This window comes from Corvus cornix, chromosome 3 (genome assembly GCF_000738735.6).
Source record: "Corvus cornix cornix isolate S_Up_H32 chromosome 3, ASM73873v5, whole genome shotgun sequence".
Taxonomy (NCBI): Eukaryota; Metazoa; Chordata; class Aves; order Passeriformes; family Corvidae; genus Corvus; species Corvus cornix.
Window position 1 is genome coordinate 36316946 of NC_047056.1, and position 12179 is coordinate 36329124.

The 12179-nt window shown below is 39.1% G+C and overlaps 1 protein-coding gene across 2 annotated transcripts in view; it reads left to right on the forward strand.

Moving 5' to 3' along the window:
* The window catches only part of TTC27 (tetratricopeptide repeat domain 27), a 114093-nt gene extending 111498 nt beyond the window's left edge, over positions 1 to 2595 (forward strand). For both annotated transcript variants that reach the window (XM_039569466.1, XM_010391695.4), the window contains exon 20: positions 2348 to 2595. In XM_039569466.1, the coding sequence (XP_039425400.1) occupies positions 2348 to 2470 (123 nt within the window). In that variant the 3' untranslated portion in view covers positions 2471 to 2595. The remainder of the gene's footprint in view (positions 1 to 2347) is intronic.
* Positions 2596 to 12179: the final 9584 nt, after the last annotated feature.

The window sequence follows — 12179 nt, forward strand, 5'->3', positions numbered from 1 at the left end:
CACTTAAGTCCTTTAATTTTAAGGATAAAAGCCTAGGAAAGTTGCATAAGCAAACACAAGCTGGATCTGTAACTCTGCATTTAGATACAGGCATAGGGAAGACTTCGGAATGTGTTGAAAAAAGGGACAATATATGTTTTGCTGTTAGCCACAAAATATGATTTTTTCCCTTTAAAAACGGTGCATAGACTGAGTATTGCTGTAGAGAAAGCACTAAATGGCATAAATTATATGAATACGAGTACAGGTAGTTTATATTATGAAAGATCATGCAATATGTGAAAAATTAAGAATGTATTAGTCTAGTAAACTATATTTTCATTTCCAAAGGCATTAATTAAATGAACATCTATATTATTGGCAGCTAATGGTTTTACGATACTTCTGAAAAAACAATCATATTAGCAGTGAAGCATTTTATGTGAACTCACTGGTTTTGCATCCCTTCCAAGATGCTGTCTTATTTTTAATTTGAAGTCATATTGAATTTTCAAAGTGTGTTGTAGTTTAAAAACTCAGTCATCTTCTGTCGGATCCTATGCACAAACAGTTTAGCACTGTTTATACCTGTCCAAGCTTGACTACATCTCATTTTGCTGCTCTGTGAGTCATTATTAGTGTGGGATTCTTTTTTTCATTTTTAATTTCAACTGAAAAAAGCACTTTAAAAGTGGCCTAAGAGCACACTCACTAGTTAAGATTTCAGAAGGAATAAAAGATCAGTGAAAATGACTTTTAAAAGATAAAATTCCAAAATTTCGTAGTCAGGACATGCAATTGGAACAACTAAGTAGAACAGGTGAAACAATGTCTGGGATCTCCATCTCTTGATGCTTGAGCTCCTGTGTTGTGCCAGACTCACTAAGCACCCACAATCTGCTGAAGACTGCAGCTCAGAGATGCGCTGCTACTGGGCTCTTTTCTGTACAGAGCCTGGTGGGCAGTCACATACTATGGCAAATAGCACAGTGGGCTCTCTTCTGCTCCTTGCCCCAATGCCTCATTCAGATCTGGAAGGTAGGGTCTGAAAAAGAGAAATGTTCTGGAGATGCATTGTAAAAGCATGAAATATGAGCACTGTTTTGGGGAAGCATGGGACACAAAGCCCAAAGAATGATGGTGCTTGAAACTTCCCCATGCTGTCTCTAGTTGAATAGATTTCTCTAATTGTGTGTGGGAAAAAAAAAAAAAAGAGTGAGCAAATAATTATATCATCCTGATTTATTTAGCTGTCTTACCAGAAAGAACCAAACGTTTCTGTCACTCTCCCACTGTGATGTTTTTGGGCTGGAAGTCAGAGAAGTTTCTGTACTTGTGGCATGAACATGTTCCTATTTTTGTGTAAGATGCTCTTTATTTCAGTGACAACATTGTTTTGAGGCACACTGAATACCTTGGTTCAAGCCTTTTAAGTACATTTTTGTTTATATACATATCTGTATTGTCCCATTTTGTTTTATGATATAATGATGTACAGATGTACTCCAGAGCAACTTTTGTTTTCTCAGTTTGTTTTTGTCTCTAAATGTAGGCTTTGTGTTTGTGTCAAATGAAGTGTGAATCACTCTCCCATTACATAATGAAGGGAAAACATATGTTTGGGTGTCCCCCCTTCCCCATATTTCTGTGTAGTGGTACCTCACACAGCCTCAGCATTAAATAGATGAAGATTATGATTGCTCACGAGTTAGCTGCGCTTTTTTGTTTGTTTCTGGTAATGTCTTAAGGTCTTTAAGAACAATCTATTGTTATTACTCTGTAGTGTTTTGTTTTCTCTGGTATAACTTAATTACAGGTGAATGCCTCCATCCATGCATGTCTTGACATCAAATGTTAAAAAATATTTATTTGAGGTTTTGGAGAAAATGAAGCAACAGAATATGACACTGGGGAAAATGGCCATTCAAATTCACAACTAATTTATCAGCAGGTGGGCTTATAAACTGCAGTGACAGAATGTGAGATGCTCTTCTAATTTGAGTTTCGTGAAACAGCCCTTTACTTTCAATGGAATTGGGAGTCAGCGTAGGCAGGCAGGTCAGAGCAGAAACCCCACGTCCACAGGAGGATTTGACCCTTTTGGCACAATATCATGTGTGTGGCACAGATTTCAGGTCTATATGCAGGATATGTGTCTATATGTGTATGTGCATAACTTCTGCTTATTAGCCACAGAATGGCCTTTTCTTAGAGAGAGATACTATTATAGTTTACAAAAATATGAAAAGCAGTATAGAGATCATGAGCTTCCTGTATTTTGTCTTGATCCTGAAACAGAGAAACTGTATGTATCTTTTAAAGGTATTTATTTATAAAGTACTTACAATTATTTCTTTTTGTTATGCAGCAACTTTTCATAGATGTGACAAGTAATGAGGTTCACAGTGAGATAGCTGATGAGGTGACAGCTATGGACAACATGATTGCTGAACTTCAGGAGCTGAGCAACCAGCTGAGAGACCAGTGTTGACATATGGACCAAATTTCGGGACAGGATGACAATAATGACATGTTTCTTTTGCCACCGCTTTTGCTGATGAAATGGTAACAATTCTCAGGCAACAATACTCTCAATAAACACTTTTCTGTACAGTGCTGTTCTTGTGGTCAGCTTTTTTCAGAGTTCAGGCTGCCTTTTAAGATTCTTTCTTACCTGGTCCCGCTGTCTTACAAAGTTGCGTGTTTTGGTTCTTCAGCCCCAGATTTTCTGGAAGAGATGTTTGTAAGGTGATTATGGAGGATTAGTTCTGCCTGCTTGCATCCACCTTAGTGCTGGGATGCTGGAAGATGCCCCACCCAGGTGGGGGAGCAGGGGATGTGCTGCTCTGGAGGAGATGGAGAAGCAGGCAGCAGAGGTGGGAGCTGAGCCCAGCCTATTTCCCATTTTAACTCAGTGTTAATTGCTTACAGGGTGGGAGTGAGGTCCTGAGAGCAAGAATTTAGTATTTTTTGTTCTTCAGGTAATACAGTTAAAGTAGAAGGCTGTTTGTTGCATTAGGATATGCAAACAGTTATTACTTAAAGCAGTATTGGTTTATCCCATATACATAACTTGTGTCCCATGGGCAATAGACTGGTACTTAATTTGGGCCTTTTATAGGCAAGGGGATTTCCCTCACCGAGGCAGCAATAAAGCTGCAGTCTAATCTAAAGTGCTTACATCTGACTAGACCAGGTGAGTTATTTTCATCTAGACTATTTTGCATGGTTTTCTTTTTCAGCATCTTTGCTACTGCTCTTCTTAAAGTAAGATTTTTTTCAGGGATTTCCAAAAACCTGTGTGAAATAATTCCCTCACTTATGGTGAGGTTTTGGCTTGCTCTTCCCTATGAGAATGATGTGGTTATCTGTGTTCTGGGTTTGTACAGTCTGTGGTATGATCTATTGCTGAATGGTAAGAATTTTCTCCCTGAAGAGAAAAGCCAGAAGGTACAAGTAGACCAAACAATTATTTAGATTTGAAGCAGCAGTACCTGCACATTATTTTGGTGCATGAAGCGGTAAACCATCTTGACACCTTTGTAAAGCTGCATATCTTTGTAAAGCTTCTTGGAATGGAGAATAAATTATTTGGTGACAGTATTTAAACATGAGGTTCCCACAGAAATTGCCATCTTAGCAATCGGTTTACCTGCTAGTGAAGCTGGCTCCAAAACACCTCTTTGCTGAAATTCCCCAGAAAGAGAGGAGACATTAAAGTTTTTGCAGAGGGAATTTGCTTTAGCTGCTCCCATTTTCCTCATACAGGACTCCTCAGGTGGAGGAGTCCACCTGACTGAAAGAAAAAAAAAGGCTGAGAGTTTTGTGATAGAATAGCACCACTACCATCTCTTTGACATGCCATTATGTTTTGATATGACTTAACCTTATTCACTAAGGAGAAGAAAATATCTTTAAAACTATTATTTTGTTCCTAGCACTAAGTTTTATTAGGAAGAAAGGGTTTAGGTGTTGAATAGTTTAGTGGCAGAAAAATCTTCAATTTTTATAGTAATCTTATGGCAAATTTTAAACCAGAATTATATCCCATGATTACCTTGAAAACATGAGATTTGAATTCTGTTGTCTTGATTTAAAAGACAATAATTCTGTTGAGTCTACCTGAGACACATTCATAGCTGCAGTTTGGCAGTGCAGAACATGAAGCCAGATTCATTTTTGTGTAACAGTTTCTGCCTAGCTTTTAAAAAAGATAGATGGGAAGTTAACACTTCATGTGGAATATTAGAAAAGTCTGTGAAAAAGCCTTTAAGTCCTTTTCCCTTTGATTTTGTTCTTTTGAAAATTCTTTTTGTTTCTATGCCTAAGCTGGTCAAGTGAAAAAGTCATTCTGCTCTTTCAGTGTCTCTTCCTTACAGTGCTTCGCCACAGATCTTTTCTCCATTTGAGCCTCCCTGTTTTAGCAGATGCATGGAATGTAAGCAGCTTTGTCTTTCACCTAATACAGGGAAAGCCTAGTGTCCACAGACAGGGTGTTCCTGAAGAGTGGGATAATTAGTGTTATGACAGAACATCAGTTTTCCTGTTGAAATTAATGTAAGAGAGGGCAGATGTCTGCAGAGACTTATAAATACACAAATATGTACAGGCAAGATACATGGTGTGGAAGATGGCAAGGCAGGAGCTGATGCATCATGAAGGTGTCTGGCTTTTCAGAGCAGATAATGATGCCAGAAGACCTCAGCCACTTTATCCATGAGGCCAAACACCTGATGTAAACCTCTCTACCAGATATGTACTTGCTACCTCTTTTTTTGTATTGGTGGTGTTTTCATCTTCCTCAGGTACAAGGTGAGCCCATACTGTTTCTTTGGAGATCATGACAGGCCTTTTAAAACTTTCCATACACAAAAACCATGTCAGTTTTGTATGGTACTGATTTTCTGTGTTCATGCCAGGAGCATTTGCTTCAGACTAGCTTTAGGAGACCATTTGTCATGAAGACAATACTTCTATAAAAGCTCTGGCTGTCAAAGAAAACTGGCTAGTATTGAAAGGGAAAGAATCATTTCCTAAACAGACTTCAGACTTTTCAGATCTCCATCTTATGGGGAGTGTCTGTCCTCTTACTTGGATCACTCTCATGACAACTGCAGAATCCCTGAGAGTTTAGCAAAACCGGACAGTGCTTTCCTTATACAGTTGTCGCATCTGCAAAAACCTCTGTAACACCTCTGTTATTTTCAAGAGCTCTATGTACAGCACATGCTACAGATTATTAATCAGTGTAGCATGGACTTGATTAGGCAGTATGTTGCAGGAATGGCTTACAGTTCACAGCAGAACTTAAGGTACTTTCTGATCTTTTTTGTCTTTTTGACTTTAGAAATGTTGGTGTTTCCCCCTTTTGACATCTGTCTGCCATTAGAGTTAATTTGGTGTGACATGGAGGTAAAACAGATGAGTCTCTACCAACCCAGACAGGGAAAGCAACTGTCTCAGAGTTTTGAAGATGAGTATAAAGCCAGGAAGTATGACGTATGAAAAAGAATTAATTTCTGTGGCCTAAAAGGGTGTGTTATTATGTCTTTGACCTAATATGGTTCAGCCTATGATGTATTTTCAGCCCCCAGTGGTTAGAACCCAGGAAAGATCTTCTGATTCACCCAGAGGGACATGTTGGGCTGGGTGTGGTATTAAAAGGTTTTTTGGGGTTGGGACATTACTCATGAGCTGAAGTGAATGTTCTTAGGGCTGGTGAGGCCACACTGACTCAGGCAGGTCACCCCTAGTACAGGCCAGTAAATGTGTTCCATGTCACATTGTCCTCGGTGTTCCTTCCACCACACTGACCGGTACATTCAGAAGGGCAGGCAGCTCTCATCCCATCATTCATGCAGAGCTCTGTATTAAAACTAACTTTGGAAAGAAATAAAGCTTTGAATAATTTTTCAGTTCTAAAAATGATGTATGGTTTATATCAAATATTTGCAAGTTCGGCTTTCGGATGTGTATGTACATTGGTTAAAACTACGCCTCTTCTTTTCAAAGTAAATTAGACAAAAAAAAACCCAGGTATTAATTTTATTCTGCTTTAGAGAAACTGTAAAGTCTCTTTGAAATTATTTTGACTTAGGTCTTCTGTTCAGTAATTTTGTCTCAGTATCAGTGACTGACAGTACAGATGGACATAATGTATTTCAAGAGATAAAAGGAAGCTAAACAAACTCATGCTATTTCCAGAGGGATACAAATTAAAATAATACACAACTACCTAATTTTTTCTTCATCTGTGTTCATGCAGAGCTCTGTACCAGAAGTACAAAATAGGGAGAAGGTAACAGCTGATAGGGCACAACTTGGATTCTCTGAACTTAAAAATAAACTGGAATTTGATAGGAAATACCTTACTCTAAAAAAGAAAAAATTGCCATCAACAATTGTATGGAGTTGTTTTCAGTGTGATTACTCAAACCAAGTGCTTTGTGTTTCAAAAATTATTTCAAGAAATTAATTTAATTATTTTTGTTTATATTCTGTCTATATATTTGTAGGCACATATTTATACATGTATAAACATGCACATATACATGTATGTAGAATCTTGTGTCTGACACAGAAACAGTTGTTAGTTCTGAAGGTGTAAGAGGTACAATTACAAAAAGGTACATTTCATGAAAGCTGTATGCATTACAGAGACTGAAAATCAGACCAGATGTAGGAAAGCCATTCCTGTACATTTTACATTACGTGTTTCAGGCATAAGACTGGCAAGTAAGGTGAATTTCACAAGTGAATGGCAATAAAATATTCATGTTTATACAAAACCCGTTTTAATACTGCAGTAGGGAAAGTTTTTGCAGCATTCAGGAGTACTTAAAAATAGATAGATTTCAATCAACCCCGTAGCTTATTCAGGCATGTGCTCAAATATAGTAGCTGCATTCATTAGACAAACATTTCTACTAATCCTTCAGCCACACTAATAAAAGAGTTATCCTTTATGGGCTGAGTGTAGTAGCACAGGGTTCTCTTTTTAACTATTAACATCCTTCAAAGACCAAGGTCTGATCATTATTAGTGACAGTATTTGGTTTTCAGCAAATGAGTTGAAACTCCGTAACTCTTAACAGCATGTTGTACTGAAAATGGAGACAACCTTGCTTTTGGGAGCAGCTTATATACTGTAGTTGAAGTGGATTGGTTTCTGCTCTTTAAACAAAGAAAGCCATCAGAGAGCAGCAGCTGTCTTGTTGGGCATTTTGGTTTGGTTTGTTTTACTATTTTTATAGCATTTGTCCTTTCACTCACACTTTTGCACTTTTCACTTTCTTTTGCACTTTTGATTCCATTATTAAAGCAAGAAAAGTAAGTTTGTGGATGCAGGCTCTCTTCACTGAACAACGCAAGGATGCCAAGTCAAGTAATCGCTGCTCTTCTCTGCTGGGTTAGATGAAAGACCTATTACAAATTTAATCCGCTAATACTGATATAAACCTAAAATGGGCCTCTGCAACAACAGAGTGGTTTAGGATGAAAAATCTGTGTTAAGTAACTCTGCTTTCTTTATAGAACTGTTTTCCAAGTTAACCTAAGTATGAATGTTCATTTTTCTGTTTCCAGTTTACTCTGACCTGAATGTTTTCTCAGAACACACCAAGAACCTTTTAATCACCAGTGATGTCATATGTCCCCTCTCAATTTTTTTTCCTATTTATTTTAAACTTCAGTGACCTGTGAGTCAACTACAAGAGTTCTTGGCCAAAAATGAGTGTAACAAACCAGGCAAAGAAGTACCAGCCAAGAGCCATGCAATGAAAAACTGGGATTAACAGCATGAAGATCTTCAAAACTGCAGGTTAGCCTATTAATGACATCACTGCTGAAGTGAAGCAGCTACATTTTTTAAGTTGCTTTTAGAAGTTAACCCCTACAATTCAGCTCTTTTCCACTGTCATCTCCAAGTGAGCATCATATTCTTTCTGTGTTAAGTGCAATCATTCCATCCACTTCCAAGGATTTTTCCTGCTTAGTTTTCAGTTTCTGCTCACTGGAATGGTGATTTACAAGCACAGAAACTACCTTTGTGTTTCTTTCTCCACCCTCTCTGGCACAGACTTGACTTGCCCATCTTTGTGATTTCTCAGCCCTCTGCCAGTTTTGTGACCTTTGGTCCCTAGAAAAGCACCCCTAATTTTTATAGTTCCTTGTGTGCTTCTGCCTCACAGCAATTTCATTTTGTCCCTTTCCAGCAGTACTATCCCACCATCCCCTCCCTGTAATCTCTCTTCCCTGCTTCTTTAAGGTTTGTCTATGAGGACTTGACAGCAAAGATGCTAGCAAGGACCTTAAGATTGCAACTAGGGTCAAGAGTAGCTGGCAACAGCATGAAAAATTGAATTTGTAGCGAGATGAGAGTTATTTGAAGAAGTGGGAAAAGGGCATTTTCCCCTCTGTCTTGGCTGAGCCCCTTGGGGATGAGACAGAAGGCAAGGACCTTTCTGTTACAGGGAGTAATGAGCACCTTGAGTGTTTGCCAGAAAACTCAGACTGTAGAGGAAGAACAGCAGCCCAGGGATGGTGATGATCGTCCCTGTGGAACTGCTGAAATGAGGAAAAAAAGATTAGCACTCTTGATCAGACAGGAAGGCACAAGTCTTTCCTTAGCAAAAGTTGGAGCAGTAAATAGGCAGACCATACACTGCCAGAGGGAGATGGCAGACCAACCAGAAGTGACAGATGCTGCTGGAGAGAAGAGTAAGCCACGGTTTGGCAATAGCCCAAAGTTAAAAGAACCAACTTTCAGGCACAAATACCAGCGTACTGCAGGACTTGTAACAGCCCATGTGGTCTGAGGGATTGTCTGTTTGGGAATGCTCCAGAGGTACCTGCAATTTTTTTACTTGGTTTTTTTTGTAGCAGTCCATCTTCCATGGTTCAGGTTTTGCTATCGGCAATGCTATCACCTCATGTTCATAGAGATTTTTAATTTGACTGTAAATTCTATGCAGTCCTAAAGCCAGACATAGTGAACACAGTGTCAATCAGTCTGCATTTTCTGTTTGCATGTGAAAAACAGGCAAGTAGTTCACAAGCCGGACAAGCTACGGGAATCAGATGATTTTTTGTAAGCTTAACTTACTGTCATGCTAAGCAGAGGGGGGGTTTTTGTAGCTGAAGTATGTCTTGCATTTGGTCTGTACTTCACAAGGGCTTTTACTGCTGTAGTAATCTCTAAGAAAGCTGGTACGTGAGCAAAGCCAGTTGTAAAGAATCGATGTAGAATAACTTACACAGTTTCAAATAGAACTTTAAATTGAGTCCTATGGAGTTTATAAATTAATGGAGGAATGAGAAGAAAGTAACTGGCCTGTGGAAACAATGTGAGAAGTGAAGTCCATAAAATGAAATGAAGCAGTGATAGTACCGAGGATGCACAGTGTTGTGACACCGTTCAGAGGTGGCACAGGCAGTGAGATGCTTGCTGCTGCCTTCACGTGCTGCTTCACTGCAGAAAGAGTTATCAAATGTAATTCAGATTCTGGTATGTTCCTGATCAGAACTGTAGCAAACTTCTGGCAAGCTATTCATCAGGAAGATTGGCAACTGAGGTAAGTAGTATTTTTCCAAGTTCCCTGAACATCTTGGACAAAGATTCAATCTCCTGAGGTTAAGCCTTTGCTTATCCTGTTTCCTCAGTATCTTGTGTCTATTACACTCTTGAGTGCCTCACACTCTTGGACAAAACCAAGAGTTTTCTGCTTTGATTGGGTTACTACAACTACCTAACTTACTGCAGGTATTGCAGACCACTCTTTGAACACAAAAGTACACACGTTTCTTATTTGTTAGTGGTCCTCCCTCCACCTTGAGGCAAAGCAAAGCAATCTGGAATGTTCTGCTTCCCGAGGTGACATGTCTGGAACTGTGGAGGTTTTTTTTCCTAGTTTATCATTTGTGCATGTGAATGCTCCCACCTGCTCATGCAGTGTTTGTGTGCCTGCTGCATAATATCACTGACTATAACCAAGTCTCTTGTGGATATCATGGGAGCTTTTGATTTATGCTCTTTCAAGCATTCTGCCTGAGGCTAAATTTTAGTTTCTGGTTAAGGTTTTATTATTTCCATGAGGTTTAACTGAATGAAAAAGATACCAGTTTTGTGAATACCGTGGTGAGGTGATTTGTTCGTCGGTTTGGTTTCTAAAAGGAAAGTTTTGCAATTTTTTTTTTTCTAAAAGCAGTTGAACCCTATGTTGTTTTGCTGGCAATGCCTTTAGGTGAGTGATCACTTTGATGCTATGTGGGGAAGCTCAGGGAGCTGAGCCAAGGAACTTTGGAAGGTATTTAAATCTTTTCTGGTCATTTTCTTATACATTCATACTAGAACTTATTTTGCACATTGCAAATGATTTTTGTTTTTCATACAAGTCTATTTCTTGTGAAAGTATTGGGAAAGCAGTGAAGGTAGCTTACTGTGACAACAGTGAACACAACTGGGATACGTTGTCACATCCTGCCTGCACGTGTTTTGGATATAGTGCAGATATGCTCACCTTCCAAGTCATAAATCCAAAGGAAAACCTGATATCCTCCTTTATGCTGCTGCTCTAATGATATTTCTACAACAAGTTTCTGCATCAGTGAAAACAAATGGGGTTTGTATTATGGGATGGCAAGGTAGTATCTGTGCAGACAAGCAATTGCATTTGAGTTGTTTCAAGCATTCATGCCTTGATTTATTGTCACTGAAATTTAATCTAGGGTGTTTTGGTTTTTTTCTTTGGACTTTCTCTGTGAGAGTTCTAGTGAAAATATTGCATCACCACTTCAGGAATGGACCAGCAGTGTTATTTTGATCTGTCAAATGCAGAGGCCATGAACTTCCCCTGAGAAACTCAGTGAAACAGCCTTTCTACTCACTTCAGGATTTATAGTGTAAAGAATGCTTCCTAAAACTGAGGCCTCACAGTTTAAAACAGTAGCTCTCACAACTTGTTCCGCATGTGAGCCTGATTTGTTTGCATATTCTTGTTGGATGCAGTGGAGAAAAGTTACCTCTGTGTGTAGATTTATCAGGACAAATCCCAGCAGTATAGTAAGAATAGTATCCTTGAAAAAGTAATGGTTCTTCAAATTTTTTTAAACGTAGTCTTGTCAGACCCTAAACATGCCTTTCTGCAGGTTTAAATGTGTTAAGGCTTTGTGAGTATTTCAAAACCTGTTTGGAAAAATAATTAAAAATAAAAAGTAGAGATTTAAGAGGAAAATATCTGAAATAATACTGGACATTTTAAACATATAAAATCCCCACACCAGTCATGTGTCTATTTGACAGAAGCTTAAAAATAACGTTGGCTCTAATGCTTGGCAAAATAGTGTATGTGTGAGGGCACGTATGTGTGCGGGTTTGTGCCTTTTAAAGGCAAACAATGCTAACGTGTCTTTACAAATTACTGTCCTGTTTGCACTTGGTACCATCAGTGATCTCAGAACAACTCTGGAGATGGTATTTAATTGTGGCAGAATGAGGGCATGGGTATAAAATAGTTTTGTAAGTCTCACTGTAGCAAATACTGATTGTAGTGCAGCCATGGGGTGGCAGGGCTTAGGAAATGGGGGTTGGAAGATCTCAGGGCTCAGCTCTGTGCCTGGGGTTGGAAGGGATGATATAGCAATGCTCTCACTAAGAATCCCAGTTAAGAGAGATTTGAATTATTCTTCTGATTTTTCTCATTTATGAACAAAATCTAGGTAAGAATATGCACACACTCTCCTTGTCCCTATTTGCTTTTTTTGCCTCTAAGCCACAGTAGCAGTAAAATCTCCATGGGCTATTGTCAGAACCATGCAAGGAACAAGATGCCCACCTTTCCAGGCATCAGTCTTTTCCTTTGCCTCCCAGCACTTTGATGCCCAAGAAAGGCATCAAGCTATAAGTGTGTGTTGTTGACAGCAGGGGACATGCAGAGCTGTTCTTGCTTTTCTTTGCTCTTTCTTTTACTTGTGGCTTTTGCCACCAAATTCTTCCTTCTAAGGACCCATAAGAGACAGATGATGGCCTCCCGTTTTCCTATTTATCTTTTCTTCTCTTCCCTGGACTCTGAGAGGGGCCTTATAGGAAGGAATAACAGCTTTATCTGCAGTCACAGGAAGGGGATCTTTGACACCCTGCTCCCTCCAGCATCATGGGAACACCCTCTGAGTAGTGCAAGTTTTGCAGCTGCTGTTTCTGTTGC